General features: G+C 44.1%; 1 protein-coding gene across 7 annotated transcripts in view; it reads left to right on the forward strand.

The window, feature by feature from the left end:
- Positions 1-13,982, forward strand: part of LOC138288180 (natterin-3-like) — an 87,504-nt gene that overhangs the window by 65,190 nt on the left and 8,332 nt on the right. For all 7 annotated transcript variants that reach the window (XM_069229506.1, XM_069229509.1, XM_069229510.1 and 4 more), the window contains 2 exons: positions 3,154-3,436; positions 12,792-12,874. In XM_069229506.1, the coding sequence (XP_069085607.1) occupies positions 3,181-3,436; positions 12,792-12,874 (339 nt within the window). In that variant the 5' untranslated portion in view covers positions 3,154-3,180. The remainder of the gene's footprint in view (positions 1-3,153; positions 3,437-12,791; positions 12,875-13,982) is intronic.

Genomic DNA, 13,982 nt, shown 5'->3' on the forward strand with positions numbered 1-13,982 from the left:
GGAACACCCTTATAATTCCCTAGTATATGGTACTGAGGTACCCAGGGTATTGGGGTTCCAGGAGATCCCTATGGGCTGCAGCATTTCTTTTGCCACCCATAGGGAGCTCTGACAATTCTTACACAGGCCTGCCACTGCAGCCTGAGTGAAATAACGTCCACGTTATTTCACAGCCATTTTACACTGCACTTAAGTAACTTATAAGTCACCTATATGTCTAACCTTTACCTGGTAAAGGTTAGGTGCAAAGTTACTTAGTGTGAGGGCACCCTGGCACTAGCCAAGGTGCCCCCACATTGTTCAGAGCCAATTCCCTGAACTTTGTGAGTGCGGGGACACCATTACACGCGTGCACTACATATAGGTCACTATCTATATGTAGCTTCACCATGGTAACTCCGAATATGGCCATGTAACATGTCTATGATCATGGAATTGCCCCCTCTATACCATCCTGGCATAGTTGGCACAATCCCATGATCCCAGTGGTCTGTAGCACAGACCCTGGTACTGCCAAACTGCCCTTCCTGGGGTTTCACTGCAGCTGCTGCTGCTGCCAACCCCTCAGACAGGCAGCTGCCCTCCTGGGGTCCAGCCAGGCCTGGCCCAGGATGGCAGAACAAAGAACTTCCTCTGGGAGAGGGTGTGACACCCTCTCCCTTTGGAAAATGGTGTGAAGGCAGGGGAGGAGTAGCCTCCCCCAGCCTCTGGAAATGCTTTGTTGGGCACAGATGTGCCCAATTCTGCATAAGCCAGTCTACACCGGTTCAGGGACCCCTTAGCCCCTGCTCTGGCGCAAAACTGGACAAAGGAAAGGGGAGTGACCACTCCCCTGGGAGGTGTCCAGAGCTCCTCCAGTGTGCTCCAGACCTCTGCCATCTTGGAAACAGAGGTGCTGCTGGCACACTGGACTGCTCTGAGTGGCCAGTGCCACCAGGTGACGTCAGAGACTCCTGCTGATAGGCTCCTTCAGGTGTTAGTAGCCTTTCCTCTCTCCTAGGTAGCCAAACCCTCTTTTCTGGCTATTTAGGGTCTCTGTCTCTGGGGAAACTTCAGATAACGAATGCATGAGCTCAGCCGAGTTCCTCTGCATCTCTCTCTTCACCTTCTGATAAGGAAACGACCGCTGACCGCGCTGGAAGCCTGCAAACCTGCAACATAGTAGCAAAGACGACTACTGCAACTCTGTAACGCTGATCCTGCCGCCTTCTCGACTGTTTTCCTGCTTGTGCATGCTGTGGGGGTAGCCTGCCTCCTCTCTGCACCAGAAGCTCCGAAGAAATCTCCTGTGGGTCGACGGAATCTTCCCCCTGCAACCGCAGGCACCCAAAAGCTGCATTACTGGTCCCTTGGGTCTCCTCTCAGCACGACGAGCGAGGTCCCTCGAATCCAGCGATGCTGTCCAAGTGACCCCCACAGTCCAGTGACTCTTCAGCCCAAGTTTGGTGGAGGTAAGTCCTTGCCTCACCTCGCTGGGCTGCATTGCTGGGAACCGCGACTTTGCAGCTACTCCGGCCCCTGTGCACTTCCGGCGGAAATCCTTTGTGCACAGCCAAGCCTGGGTCCACGGCACTCTAACCTGCATTGCACGACTTTCTAAGTTGGTCTCCGGCGACGTGGGACTCCTTTGTGTAACTTCGGCGAGCACCATTTCATGCATCCTCGTAGTGCCTGTTTCTGGCACTTCTCCGGGTGCTACCTGCTTCAGTGAGGGCTCTTTGTCTTGCTCGACGTCCCCTCTCTCTTCAGGTCCAATTTGCGACCTCCTGGTCCCTCCTGGGCCCCAGCAGCGTCCAAAAACGCCAAACGCACGATTTGCGTGTAGCAAGGCTTGTTGGCGTCCTTCCGGCGGGAAAACACTTCTGCACGACTCTCCAAGGCAAGAGGGATCCGTCCACCAAAGGGGAAGTCTCTAGCCCTTTTCGTTCCTGCAGAAACCTCAGCTTCTTCTGTCCAGTCGAAGCTTCTTTGCACCCGCAGCTGGCATTTCCTGGGCATCTGCCCATCTCCGACTTGCTTGTGACTTTTGGACTTGGTCCCCTTGTTCCACAGGTACCCTAGATTGGAAATCCACAGTTGTTGCATTGCTGGTTTGTGTCTTTCCTGCATTATTCCTCTAACACGACTATTTTGTCCTTAGGGGAACTTTAGTGCACTTTGCACTCACTTTTCAGGGTCTTGGGGAGGGTTATTTTTCTAACTCTCACTATTTTCTAATAGTCCCAGCGACCCTCTACAAGGTCACATAGGTTTGGGGTCCATTCGTGGTTCGCATTCCACTTCTGGAGTATATGGTTTGTGTTGCCCCTATCCCTATGTTTCCCCATTGCATCCTATTGTAACTATACATTGTTTGCACTGTTTTCTAAGACTATACTGCATATTTTTGCTATTGTGTATATATATCTTGTGTATATTTCCTATCCTCTCACTGAGGGTACACTCTAAGATACTTTGGCATATTGTCATAAAAATAAAGTACCTTTATTTTTAGTATAACTGTGTATTGTGTTTTCTTATGATATTGTGCATATGACACTAAGTGGTACTGTGGTAGCTTCACACGTCTCCTAGTTCAGCCTAAGCTGCTCTGCTAAGCTACCATTATCTATCAGCCTAAGCTGCTAGACACCCTATACACTAATAAGGGATAACTGGGCCTGGTGCAAGGTGCAAGTACCCTTTGGTACTCACTACAAGCCAGTCCAGCCTCCTACAATGCTCTCTAGCTGAGTAGAGAGGAGAAAATAGCTCTTAACACAAGAGTGGTCTGCATGAAAAGTCCACTCCGCGTGTAGGTGAGCATTTGCCACAAACTCTGCGACCAAGAATGACAGAGATTGACAAATGACTAGATGTGATTCCAAGGGCACAATTGATGCATTCATTTTGTGCCATATGTGTACAATCACTGATCTCATAGTAGACACTAGTTTAAAATACGAATTCAAGTGTATCCAGTATAGAGATGAAGGAGATACGTGTTCTCATAGAAAGAATGGATAGACATACTATCCTCTCATTCAACAACATGGATAGCGAGCGTCAAAAAGGAAGCTTGAAAATGATGGTTTCAATTTTCTGTTGACTGAAAATTAAGTTCACTTGCAAAGATGTAATCCACCCTAGTCTCTCTGTATTTCTCTTCTACAGATTAGTGGCTATACCAAGAAGCTGTAGATGGCGGTCCGAGATCTTATCTATAACAAACTTGCGAATCTGAAAACACAAGATTTAGACCATTTTAAGATGCGCCTAAGCGATGATCCCCACAAGCTTCCAAGAGGGACAACAGAAGGCCTTGACAGTTTCAAACTTGCAGACAAAATGATCCATCATTACACTCCAAGCAAAGCACTGGAAGTTGCCATTGATGTCTTGAAGAAAATGAATCAAAGGCAGCTAGCTGAAGAACTTAGAAATGAATCTCAGACTGGTAAGTCTCTCAATTTCCTCTCATGGTTATCCTACATGGAATCACAATGTGATGGGGAGAGGCCATGCTAGATCATCCAGTATGCATTGTCCCCTCCCTACATTAGGAGAACTCACATTATCTCTGAGTTGTGATTCTGTAGTGCTACTGCTCTACTGCATTTGCCAGACAACTTTTAACTGATATACATTTTTAATCTCCATCGCACTGTCCAGGGGGATATTATATATATTATTCAACAGTAACTATAGCTTGAGCCCTAAGGTAACTATAACTCCCGTCCTCGCCATGCACTGCTAATTACTCAATATATTACATCACTCATGGCATCTTCTATGACATCATTGATCATATCACCGCAACATTTGCAATGAAATTATTGATAAGAAAACTGTGCATGGTGGGGTCGCAATTTATAGTTACCTTAGGGCACGAGTTATTCTTACCAGAGATAACTATCACTGGTGAATTTCATTGGTTTTGTATGTTTAAAATGGCATGTTTTAACTGCCATTTTCGAATACCTATCACATCATAACATCACATTAACCTTTGTTTTTTTTCAGTGATATTTTAGGATTTTTAAATGTAAAATGATATTTTGTTACAATATGTAAAGCCGACCCACCGCCTCACACAGACTTGCGGAGGGTTGGCTGCATGGTCTGGCCAGGCCCTGAATTCAACCTCCTGTGGGCAGCCACCCCCTGCAGTCAGCCAACCCCCACAGGCACCCAACCTCTTGAGCACAGCATGGCTTTCTGTGGTGCCAAAATATAAAAACTGAGTCCATTGGCTTTATCGAGGGTGAACATATCAATATATAAAAAGCAGATCTATCACCTTGCCCCAAAAATCTGCAATACTTTTAATCAAATGCATATTTCAATAATTCACACAATGCAATATTTATTACTAATGATTACTAAACAATGTTTGTTACAGTTATATTAAAAACATGCCTGTGTCTCTTTTTAGGTAGATTTAATTATTACATTTTGTGGGTGAAAAAAGTAAAACGGCAAAGACACATTGTTGTTTTGTTTTTAAAAAACAAAAAAAACAAAGATGTTTCTGAATCTTTGTTTTAAACATTTCCAGCCCCAAAAATATGATCATAAGTACAACCACAAAAGGACCTTGTATGTTTTTATACATCTTCAGGCCACATAAAATGCAGCACTAGAACTACCCCAGCGAGGGCTCAGATTGGTTGTCTGCAATATAAGAAAAATGTTCAATGTAGCTATTACAGGACACGGGGTCTTAGTTCCCTCTCCTGAGTTTGAGAACGAAAAAAGTTATAAGGAGCCCCTCTAGCCCTTTTGGGGAATGGGGTCACAAATGTATTTGTTTATACTGTGATCCAGCTACATAAAAAAGTGCCAGTTGGCATTTCAAATTTAATAATTTTGCCAGGAGCAGGGCCTGTTGTTCACTATAATAACATTTTTGGAGATGGGGCATAAGTGGGACCCCCTTCCCAACTCATGATTGGGCCTCAGGGATCCCATGCCCTAGGGCTCAGTTCAATTTAAAGAGGTAGGGGAGCAGACCCTCCCCCTTTACCCCACCCCGTCCCCCCGGGGACCTCATCCCCTGGGGATGATTTACAATTAAAAGGCAGGAGCACAGAGTGAAGGCATTGGGATCCCTTCCTCCGGGGCTGACATTTAATTATAGGGAAGGGGACACATGGCATCCATCTGAGAGCCTCGAAAGGCTGGGACCCCATCCCCGAGGCTGGCTCCAGTATGGTGCTCCAGGGAGCCCTCCCACTCTTCCTGGACACTGTTTCCCTACCCACTGGAGCACAGGCAAAGAAGAGATGTCTGCTCCGACCTGGTGGTTGATTTAAAAAAGCTTCAGATGGGTGGGAGTGGACATGTGTTTCCCTGCCCATGATCTTACGGGCAGGGAAATTCAGATTGCTCCTGCTTTGCGGGAACATTAAAAAAACAGCTGCTCCTACCTGGTGCCTGGCAGGAACAAAGCTTGTGCCAGATATACAGAGGCTGGTTGCATGCCGGGAGAGGCTGGGCTGCGGGGGCTCTTGATGCTCCACTTACAGGACTCAAAGATATATTCTTTGGTGCCCGGAGGGGCATCATGGCACCCACCTATGGCCCTAGAGAATGGAGTCCCTGGGGCGACTATTGGACTGGGGAGGGGGACCACTCTCCCTCTCCCTATATTAAAAAAAAAAGGCCCGAGGAGGATGGGTTCACTACTCTTTCAAGGAGCATCCAAAAATGCAGAGAAAGGGCTTTTTTGTTTATATGTGTTTGAGCTGGGTGATGCCCCAAGAATAAGGAAGGGCACTACCAAGCCTTTTTTAATGTTGTGGGGGGTTGAAAGGATTGTAGCAGCTCCCAGCAACATTACAAAACTGTGATGTGTGAATTGTGGGGGAATTGGTAATAACTGTTTTAGGAGACATGTTTTAAGTACTAGAGATTACTTTGGTGAATTTCAGAGATTTTTATTGAGTTTAAAATGTCATGTTGTCACTGAAATTTTCACCTAACTATAACATTAAAGTCACTTTAAACCGTGCTGTTTTAGTGGAAAAAACATATGTGTGACTATATATGTGTTGGAAAGTGGATTATTGGTAAGGGCAGGTAGGTACCTACACTTCGCAATAGGCCATAAGCCCCCAGTAGCTCCATCAAGGTCTCAGTAAATTAATCCTTGCTCAACCTTTAGTAGCTTGGCCCACAAGCAGGTAGGCTTAAACTAGGAGACAGGTGTGGAAAACATTTAATATCAACAAAACAGTAAATAAGTAAAACACAACGCACAATAAAAGTCCAACACCAATTTATTTAAAAAAAAAAATATGTTTATCCTTAAAATGACACCAAAACAACAAAAAAACAATGTAGGGAACCAGAGATATGAATTTTTAAAGATTAAAATTAAATCTAGTGCTAAGAAGCAAATAGCTCTCAAAGTGTTAAAAAGGTCGCACTGGACAGAGACAAAGTCCAGAGTTCAGGCCACACACGATGTAACACTGTTACAATTACTTTCAGAAGTCTTTCTTGATTCAGGAAAGTGGTCCACAACACCAGCCGAGGGTTCGGAGGCTCTGGTTTGCCTCTTGAGTGCTGAGACTACAACTCCCACAATGCACCTCTTTAACTTATGGAGCCTTTTACAACAGTTGCTCCAATCTTCTTTAAACTTCTGAATCTTCTTCCAGGGGTCTTTTTGGATTCTTGAAGTGTCCACAAACTAGATCCAAGGTTCCAGAAGCTCTGAGTTGCTCTTTGGGAGGTGGGACTACAATTCCCAGAACGCACCTGGTCAGAATCTCCAAATGGCCACTGGACGCTTGTCAGCTGGGTTTCTCTTGCAGGACTTAATTCAGGGGACTCTGGGCTGCTCCTATGTACCTGCAGCTTATAGGGAGTCAACTCATGGAGTTGCAGAAGCAAGGCAAAATCCTTTTCTTGATGAAGCCCAAAGTTGCAGCTGGTGCAGTCCTTGTGAGTGCAGTATCCTAGTGCAGGCCAGGGGTCCAGCAGGGCAGTCCTTCTTCTCCAGTATCTTCTTCCAGCAAGGATCTGAATTGTGGGGCAGCTCTGCCATATTTCTCCTTGCTCCTGGGGGTGGAAAGCAGGGGGTGCTCCTGTCCGATGAGGTGCAGGCCAACACCCTCTGGGATGACCACTTCCTGTGAAGTGTTGCAAAAATTAATCCCACGAAGCAATATTCTTTAAAAATCCAACATGGAGGAAATCTCTCCTTGAAGGTTACATGTGGCTGAGCCTACCCACTGCTGTGGTCAGCTTTCACTATCACACCTCTTCCAGCCCCTCTACTAATCTAATCAGTGGGGCTCCTAGCTGTCTGGGGGTGCAGGATATAGGGTAGGTCCAGTTTCTGTCCCAAGTGGCTTTCTCTCCTTTGAAGACCACTTTGGCTACTCATCCTCCATCCTGCCCTGCCATCTGCTGTAGCAGTTCTATCCCCCCACCCCCCCAGATGCTTCCTTTGTTTCAGCCCAGGTCACTTGACACTTCATTAAGGCAGCCTGGCTCAGGCTGTCAAAGGCTGACCAATCAAGAAAGATGTCGAGCTGACACCAAAACTCAATCCTGCTTCCCCAGTTGCAAAGTCTGCAGCTCTGGCCATAATGCCACGTCCTCTTCCCTAAGTGTAACACATGATCAAGTGATCACTTGGATCAACAAAAAAAACATTAAGATAGCAAATAGTTTTTTCTTTGTCGCTATTTTAGAACTCAGAAAATATGTCCTCATTTTAGTTTTTTAGAGCACTAACTATAATTTATATGGGAATAAGACCATCTCATTTTTATAATTTCTTAAGGAAATGCTTAGGTTTTACAGTTTTGATTACATCAAGATGATGTCAGGTGTGCCACACTTTTGTAATAAATATAGAATGTTAGTTGTTCATTAGAATATTGTGGTGAGGCAGAGGTCAGGGGCACGGACTCGGATAATTGAGGGCAGGTAGAAAAGTGTAGAGGCAACAAGTTGACCATGTTGGGCAGGTTGGAACAACAACAGACCATGGAGGGCAGGGGCAATAAACCAACTCTGCAGGACAGGCAAGAGTGGTTGTGCAATATAACAGACCATTGAGAGCAGAAGGAAGAGGCAGCAGCAGTACAACCATACATTCCAACAGACCCTATTTAGGCAGGAGACTCCTGATGTTTTTACGCTCAAAAGGGCTTTATTTTATCTACCTCCTCCCTAAAATCTCCTCTTTTTCAATGTGAGTCAATGGAGAAAATTAATTCCCCGGGTGGTGTTTTCAAAATCCCCCTCTTACCAAGTTCAAAATGTTGGCAAGTGTAGTACATTGGATCACGGAGGGCATGAGGAATGGGGTAGAAAAATGGACTCGGATAAATGAGGGCAGAAGGGAGATGGGTAAGGACACCACACTGACCTTACAGGGCAAACGTCAGGGGTTGCAGCAGCAAAACACACCACACAGGGCAAACGGGATAGCAATGCAGCACAGCAGAACATGGAGAGCTGATTTTCTATGGTTTTGTGTGTGTAAATTCAAAACATAAGTATAACGTCCCTGTAACCTTTGGATTTGTAGTGAATTTATATATATGCACACCTATATTTAGTACATAATAATGTATATAATATAATATGTAACATATGAACTCACTTTGTGTAGCCCAAGAGTCAATTTCACACAACTACATATATATATAACAGGGTTGGGTTAATTCACAAGTCTATGTTCTAACATATTTGGGAACAAGAACTCAGTAGTGGGATTAGGTAGAAGTCAGCATTTTTGTATTTTGAGATTTTTGTAGTTTCTATTTAGGAGCCTATGGCCCATATTTATACTTTTTTAGCGCCGCATTTGCGCCGCTTTTTAGACGCAAAATCAGCGCAAACTTACAAAATACAATTGTATTTTGTAAGTTTGCGCTGATTTTGCTTAAAAAAGCGGCGCAAAAGCGGCGCTAACAAAGTATAAATATGGGCCTATGTTTTTGCAAAATATATGCTTGACATCTATGTTTTTAAGCGCTACCACATTTTATACCTTTAATCAAACTTAAACATCAGATTATCTGTCCTTTTACTACAAATAAGTCTTGTTCTTTGGCTATACTTGCTGTGACATCCAAGAATTTTCCCCAACAAACAACCACTCTTGTAAACAGTTTCTATCACCTAAAAGTAAATCACACTATAAATACACATACCTTTTCATCTGTGCTACTGTCTGTTTAATGAAGACATTTGCAGATAAACTTAGAAGGCAAATACCTTTGTACCCCACGGTTGACTCTGTGCATCCCTTTGAGAGTTACAGGTGTTCAAACAAGGAACAGACTGAAAATTAAGTCCACTCTTCCTGACTATGATCGATCAAGTAGCACTATAACATTAGAATGTTGGGAGCTCCATTGAAGACAGTGAAGTGGCACTGGTCTAAAAAGGCTGGTATAACTTTTTGCTCCAACATTCCAATGCTTGTATTTCTGTTTCTCCCTTGTTTTTTTCTAAAAACCTTTTCATTGTTTTACTTCTTTTGAAACAATCACTTTGAAAATCACTTTAGCTCAGTGAAAACACTTCTTTGCAAAACAGAGACCTCAATGTCAATATTCATAATCATTTATTTCTTTATTCGGTTGCATTTTGAAACCACAAAAGACAACAACAGAAACAAATACAATAAATACATATAAATATTTTTTTTAAATACATAACTGAAGACAATTAGTAGTAAAAAGCGTATTCCAAAGTTCTCCAAATAATCAAAGCAGCATTTAAAAATGTAAACACATTAACAATTACCCAATAACCTGACTACATTTGCAAGTATATAAGTGCTGGTCTAACTTGTCTAAAACCAAGATGTTTAAGCAATGGGTCTATAAAAAGAATACTGGGGGCATGATAAAATTTACGGCACAGCATAGTGTGCAAAGTACCCTGGGGTGACTTATTATCACATCTACAAGGACCCAACAGTTTACAATCATAACATCTACGTGGTAAAGCTAAGGTCAGATGTAATAAAATTAACCTAAAGCAAGTCAACAATCCTCTATCCCTATTGTTTTTCACCATCATTAAATAAGGTTCAATCTCCCAAGTTGTAGTTATTGTAACGTGATGACAAACGGAGGGCTTGGCCAGCTCCACCTCCTCCCTGTATAAGGATAACAGCCCTCTGAAGAAGTCTTTGATCTACTGCAAGTCCCCTTTTACAATTCCCCCTGGGTTAAGAAAGATACCCATCCTACCTAATTTCATAAAGGTATCTTTCACATATCTTAACCAAGGGATGTTTAGGGCATGGATCCATCTGCAAATAACCTCTCATAATAAAATGGTTTAAAACCAATTTCTCTCTCAATGTCAGTATTGAAACAACGACTTCCCAACCTTGCTCTCAAGAATGGTCATGGTTATAGTAATTTGAGACATTTTTGGTGAAGAGCGTGGTCTCGTTTTATTTTCTTTATCTAGCTGTTCATTAACGTAGGAAAGCATTGTGCTTCTTAGCAAGACATTCTTTTCACTTTGTGCTTTCCTCAAGGCTTTAGTGCAATAGGGTTGCCAGCACAAGTGGTACATTGCGTCTCCAATGTTCACAGAAACATACACATCCTTACGTGGGGACATTTTCTGAGAGCATCAGATGTTTTATTATAAAAACACTTCTCTGTCCCATGCACGTTAGAGGGAGCTTCCAGCCAGATGACCACAACCACATACTTATTGACCATGCTACAGCTGTTTGCTGTGACTACCGGTTCCCTGTTCTACATGGGAATGGTGTCTCTATAGACAACAGGCTTCCTTGCTCAGGTATGGGGGATGATATCTTCTCTGGGGGAAATCCTGAAGGGCGGATTAGGGCTTATTATGCTGTGCTCTAACATAGTTTAGGTAGGATGTGCATATATTACGCATAGTGACAGTATGGTGGGACGTTTCCTGTGTTTCACTTTTCTTGTCACCATTTTGCTTATATTATGTTTCATCATTTGAATTATTTCATGCCATTGTATCTAAGACCCAGCTGACTCAATAAATCTTACTGAACTCTTTTCTCCCTCTGTTTGTCTTTACATGTGTAAGACTAATATAACTGAGAGAAAAGGATGAGATCTGATTTATCACGATTTCCCTGAGAAGTCATCTTGTCATGCGCCTGGTTGCCATAGATCATCCCTGTTCTTGGTCAGTGATGAGACGCTGCTAGATGGCCGGAAACAAATTAGGTGACAGCTGTCACGTGGTGTGGAATTGGAGTCAGTTTCCCACAATTCAGGTGATGCTGCCTCCCACGCGACAATTCTAACGATCATGAAACATCCATACTCCCCTACTTCCAGTGCCTTTGTGAATGATGCTGCAGCAAGAGTAAGGGTCTCAAAGATCTTTCTTCGTATAGTGTACCTCATGTCCCCATCAACTGAGCAGATCTATTTGCAACCAGCACTCTACTGGAGGGTTGTATGACACAACCATGCATGCTGGAACCACGAATGCCTTGATAACGCAGTCAGAACTACAACTGCAGCTTTTCCAAGCATGCCTTTACCACACATGCTGTTGTAAAGGCATGTTTAGTAAAGGCATATGTGGAAATAGCATGTGTGATTGTGTCATACAACTACCCTCTTAACCTAAAAAAGAACAAAAAGAACCCTATCCTTCCCACACTGGGGCCCAAGATTACCCCGACCCCTAATAAGTAAACTACCCAGACACCCCCACCCACCCTGAGCCCTAAAACCTTCCCCCACCCCTAACAACTAAACTACCTCGACCCCCACCCAGCCTAGGCACTAAGAAAACTACCCCAATCCCCACACCTCTGCCCCGGAAAACAAAAACCCCAACACCCCTCACCCGCCCTGAGCTCTAAAATCTTCCCCACCCTAATAACTAAACAACCCAGAAAGACCTTAAAAATACTACCCCAACCACCCCCACCCCGTCCCTAAAAAATAAACTACCCCAACACCCCCCACCCATTCTGAGCCCTAATATCTTCCCCCATCCCTAATAAGTAAACTACTTTGACCCCCTCCCACCCTAAGCCCTACAAAATAAACTTTCCCACCCCCCAAACCATCCCTAAAAAATGAACTACAACCCTAAACTCTAAATCCAACCCACCCCTAAAAACTACCTCCCCAAACCCTGCCCCAGCCCCACTTACCTCACCATGTCCTCTCCCAATCCTTCCTCCTTTCCTCCCGCCTTTCCTTAAACTTTCCCTACCCCTAAAAAATAAACTGCCCCTCCCAACCCCTGAAAAATAAACTACCCCATTGCACACGCCCACCCCTAAAAAATAACCTACCCCGAAACCCCACCCACCCGAAGCCTAACAAAAAAAGTCCCCAACCAACCCCACCTCACCCCTCAAAACCAAACTACCCCAATACTTTCACCCACCATCAGCCCTTAATCCACCCCATCCCTAAAAACATCCCACCAACCCTGCCCCAGCCCCACTTACCTTACAGCGTCCTCTCCAGATCCACTAGACTGCTCTCAGCCTTTTCCTCCGCCTTAACCACGCCTATGTGTAGTTTGGCACATGCGTCGTTAAGGCAGAGAAAAAGGCAGTCGCCGTTCAGGCAAGCATTGTTTCGCATGTGTGGGAAACGTCTGTGTTGTTGACGACGAGTTGTTTAGGACTTTTACCCTACTGCAGTGGTATGTGCAAATGGAATACAAGAGAGCGTTTTGAATTCTTACCATTATCTATTTCCTTATGCAGAAATAATTTATTAGATGGTTGTTTTGTTCCGCTGTACACCTCATCCATCTCATCATAATTTCTTTATCTCTTTTTTCTTGTATAGTAACGTCAGCCATTTTGCCTGAAGGAATAGGCTCCACGAAAGAAACCAAAGGCCCAGAGAAAACGGATATTTGGTGTGATCTGGTAAATACTGTGCCTATTATTTATGTTTTTATGGATTACATGAAACTGGTAATAATTTAACGATACCAGTCCCTAATTCACATGCGCAGAAGTCAAACCATAACCCAGTTAGTAAAAACATAAAATATGTTTTCTGTATCAGTATTACCCACCATCCCCATTTTTTAATACAGCAAAAACAACAATGGTTCCACTCAAAAACTGAGAGAAATTCATTAAGGCCCTTTCATGGAGTGCTACAACAGAAAAGGTGCACCAAAAGAAGAGGACAGCTCAGCCAGTCAAAAGCGAGAGTACAGACGAATGCTCCAGTGGCAGAACAAGCACAGGAATAGGACGGAGAGACATCCGAAGATGAACAGGGAACTGAGATACACAAAACAGTCATTTAATTATGAGAAAACGGCTGACCAAAACCCACCTCTACATGCCATTGTATGCACTGCTGTCTGTGACAGTGGTAGCAAAACTGAAAATGAAGGAAACCACGCGTGTTCGCCTGCTGCATGACACTCAGTATTGGAGCACCCTTACCAGAGAAACTGGACAGTATTTTGACATGCAATACAGGAAAGTGTATGATATGGTCACAGTTTTAGCATACTCGTCTTTGTGACTCAGAAAGGAAAAGTGTAGAGCACCGGTTCTATCTAAGTCTATGAGGGCAATACAGAGTGCCTACCTTACAGATATCACCAAATGATCACCTGTGGGAAACGTCCTTAACCACGCGTTGTAAACAACGCTGACATTTCCAACGCAAGCATAACCACGCTTGCCGGAACAACGCATGGCTTTTTCCGTGCCTTAACCACACATGTGCTAAACTACACCTATGTGTGGTTAAGGCACAGAAAAAGCCATGCGTTGTTCAAGAAAGGACATGGAGGACACGATCAGGTAAGTGGGGCTAGGACAGGGGTGGGGGGTGACTTAAGGGATGGGGATTCGGATTGGGGTGGGCTATTTTTTTAAGGAGAGGGGTTGGGGGGTTTGGGTATTTTTTTGGGGCTTAGGGTGGGGGGTATTGGGCTTTTTTTTTAGGGGCGGAAGTGAGGGAGGTTGGGTATTTTTTTTATGTAGGGCTTGCTGTGGGGTAGTTTATTTT

This window comes from Pleurodeles waltl, chromosome 4_1 (genome assembly GCF_031143425.1).
Source record: "Pleurodeles waltl isolate 20211129_DDA chromosome 4_1, aPleWal1.hap1.20221129, whole genome shotgun sequence".
NCBI lineage: Eukaryota > Metazoa > Chordata > Amphibia > Caudata > Salamandridae > Pleurodeles > Pleurodeles waltl.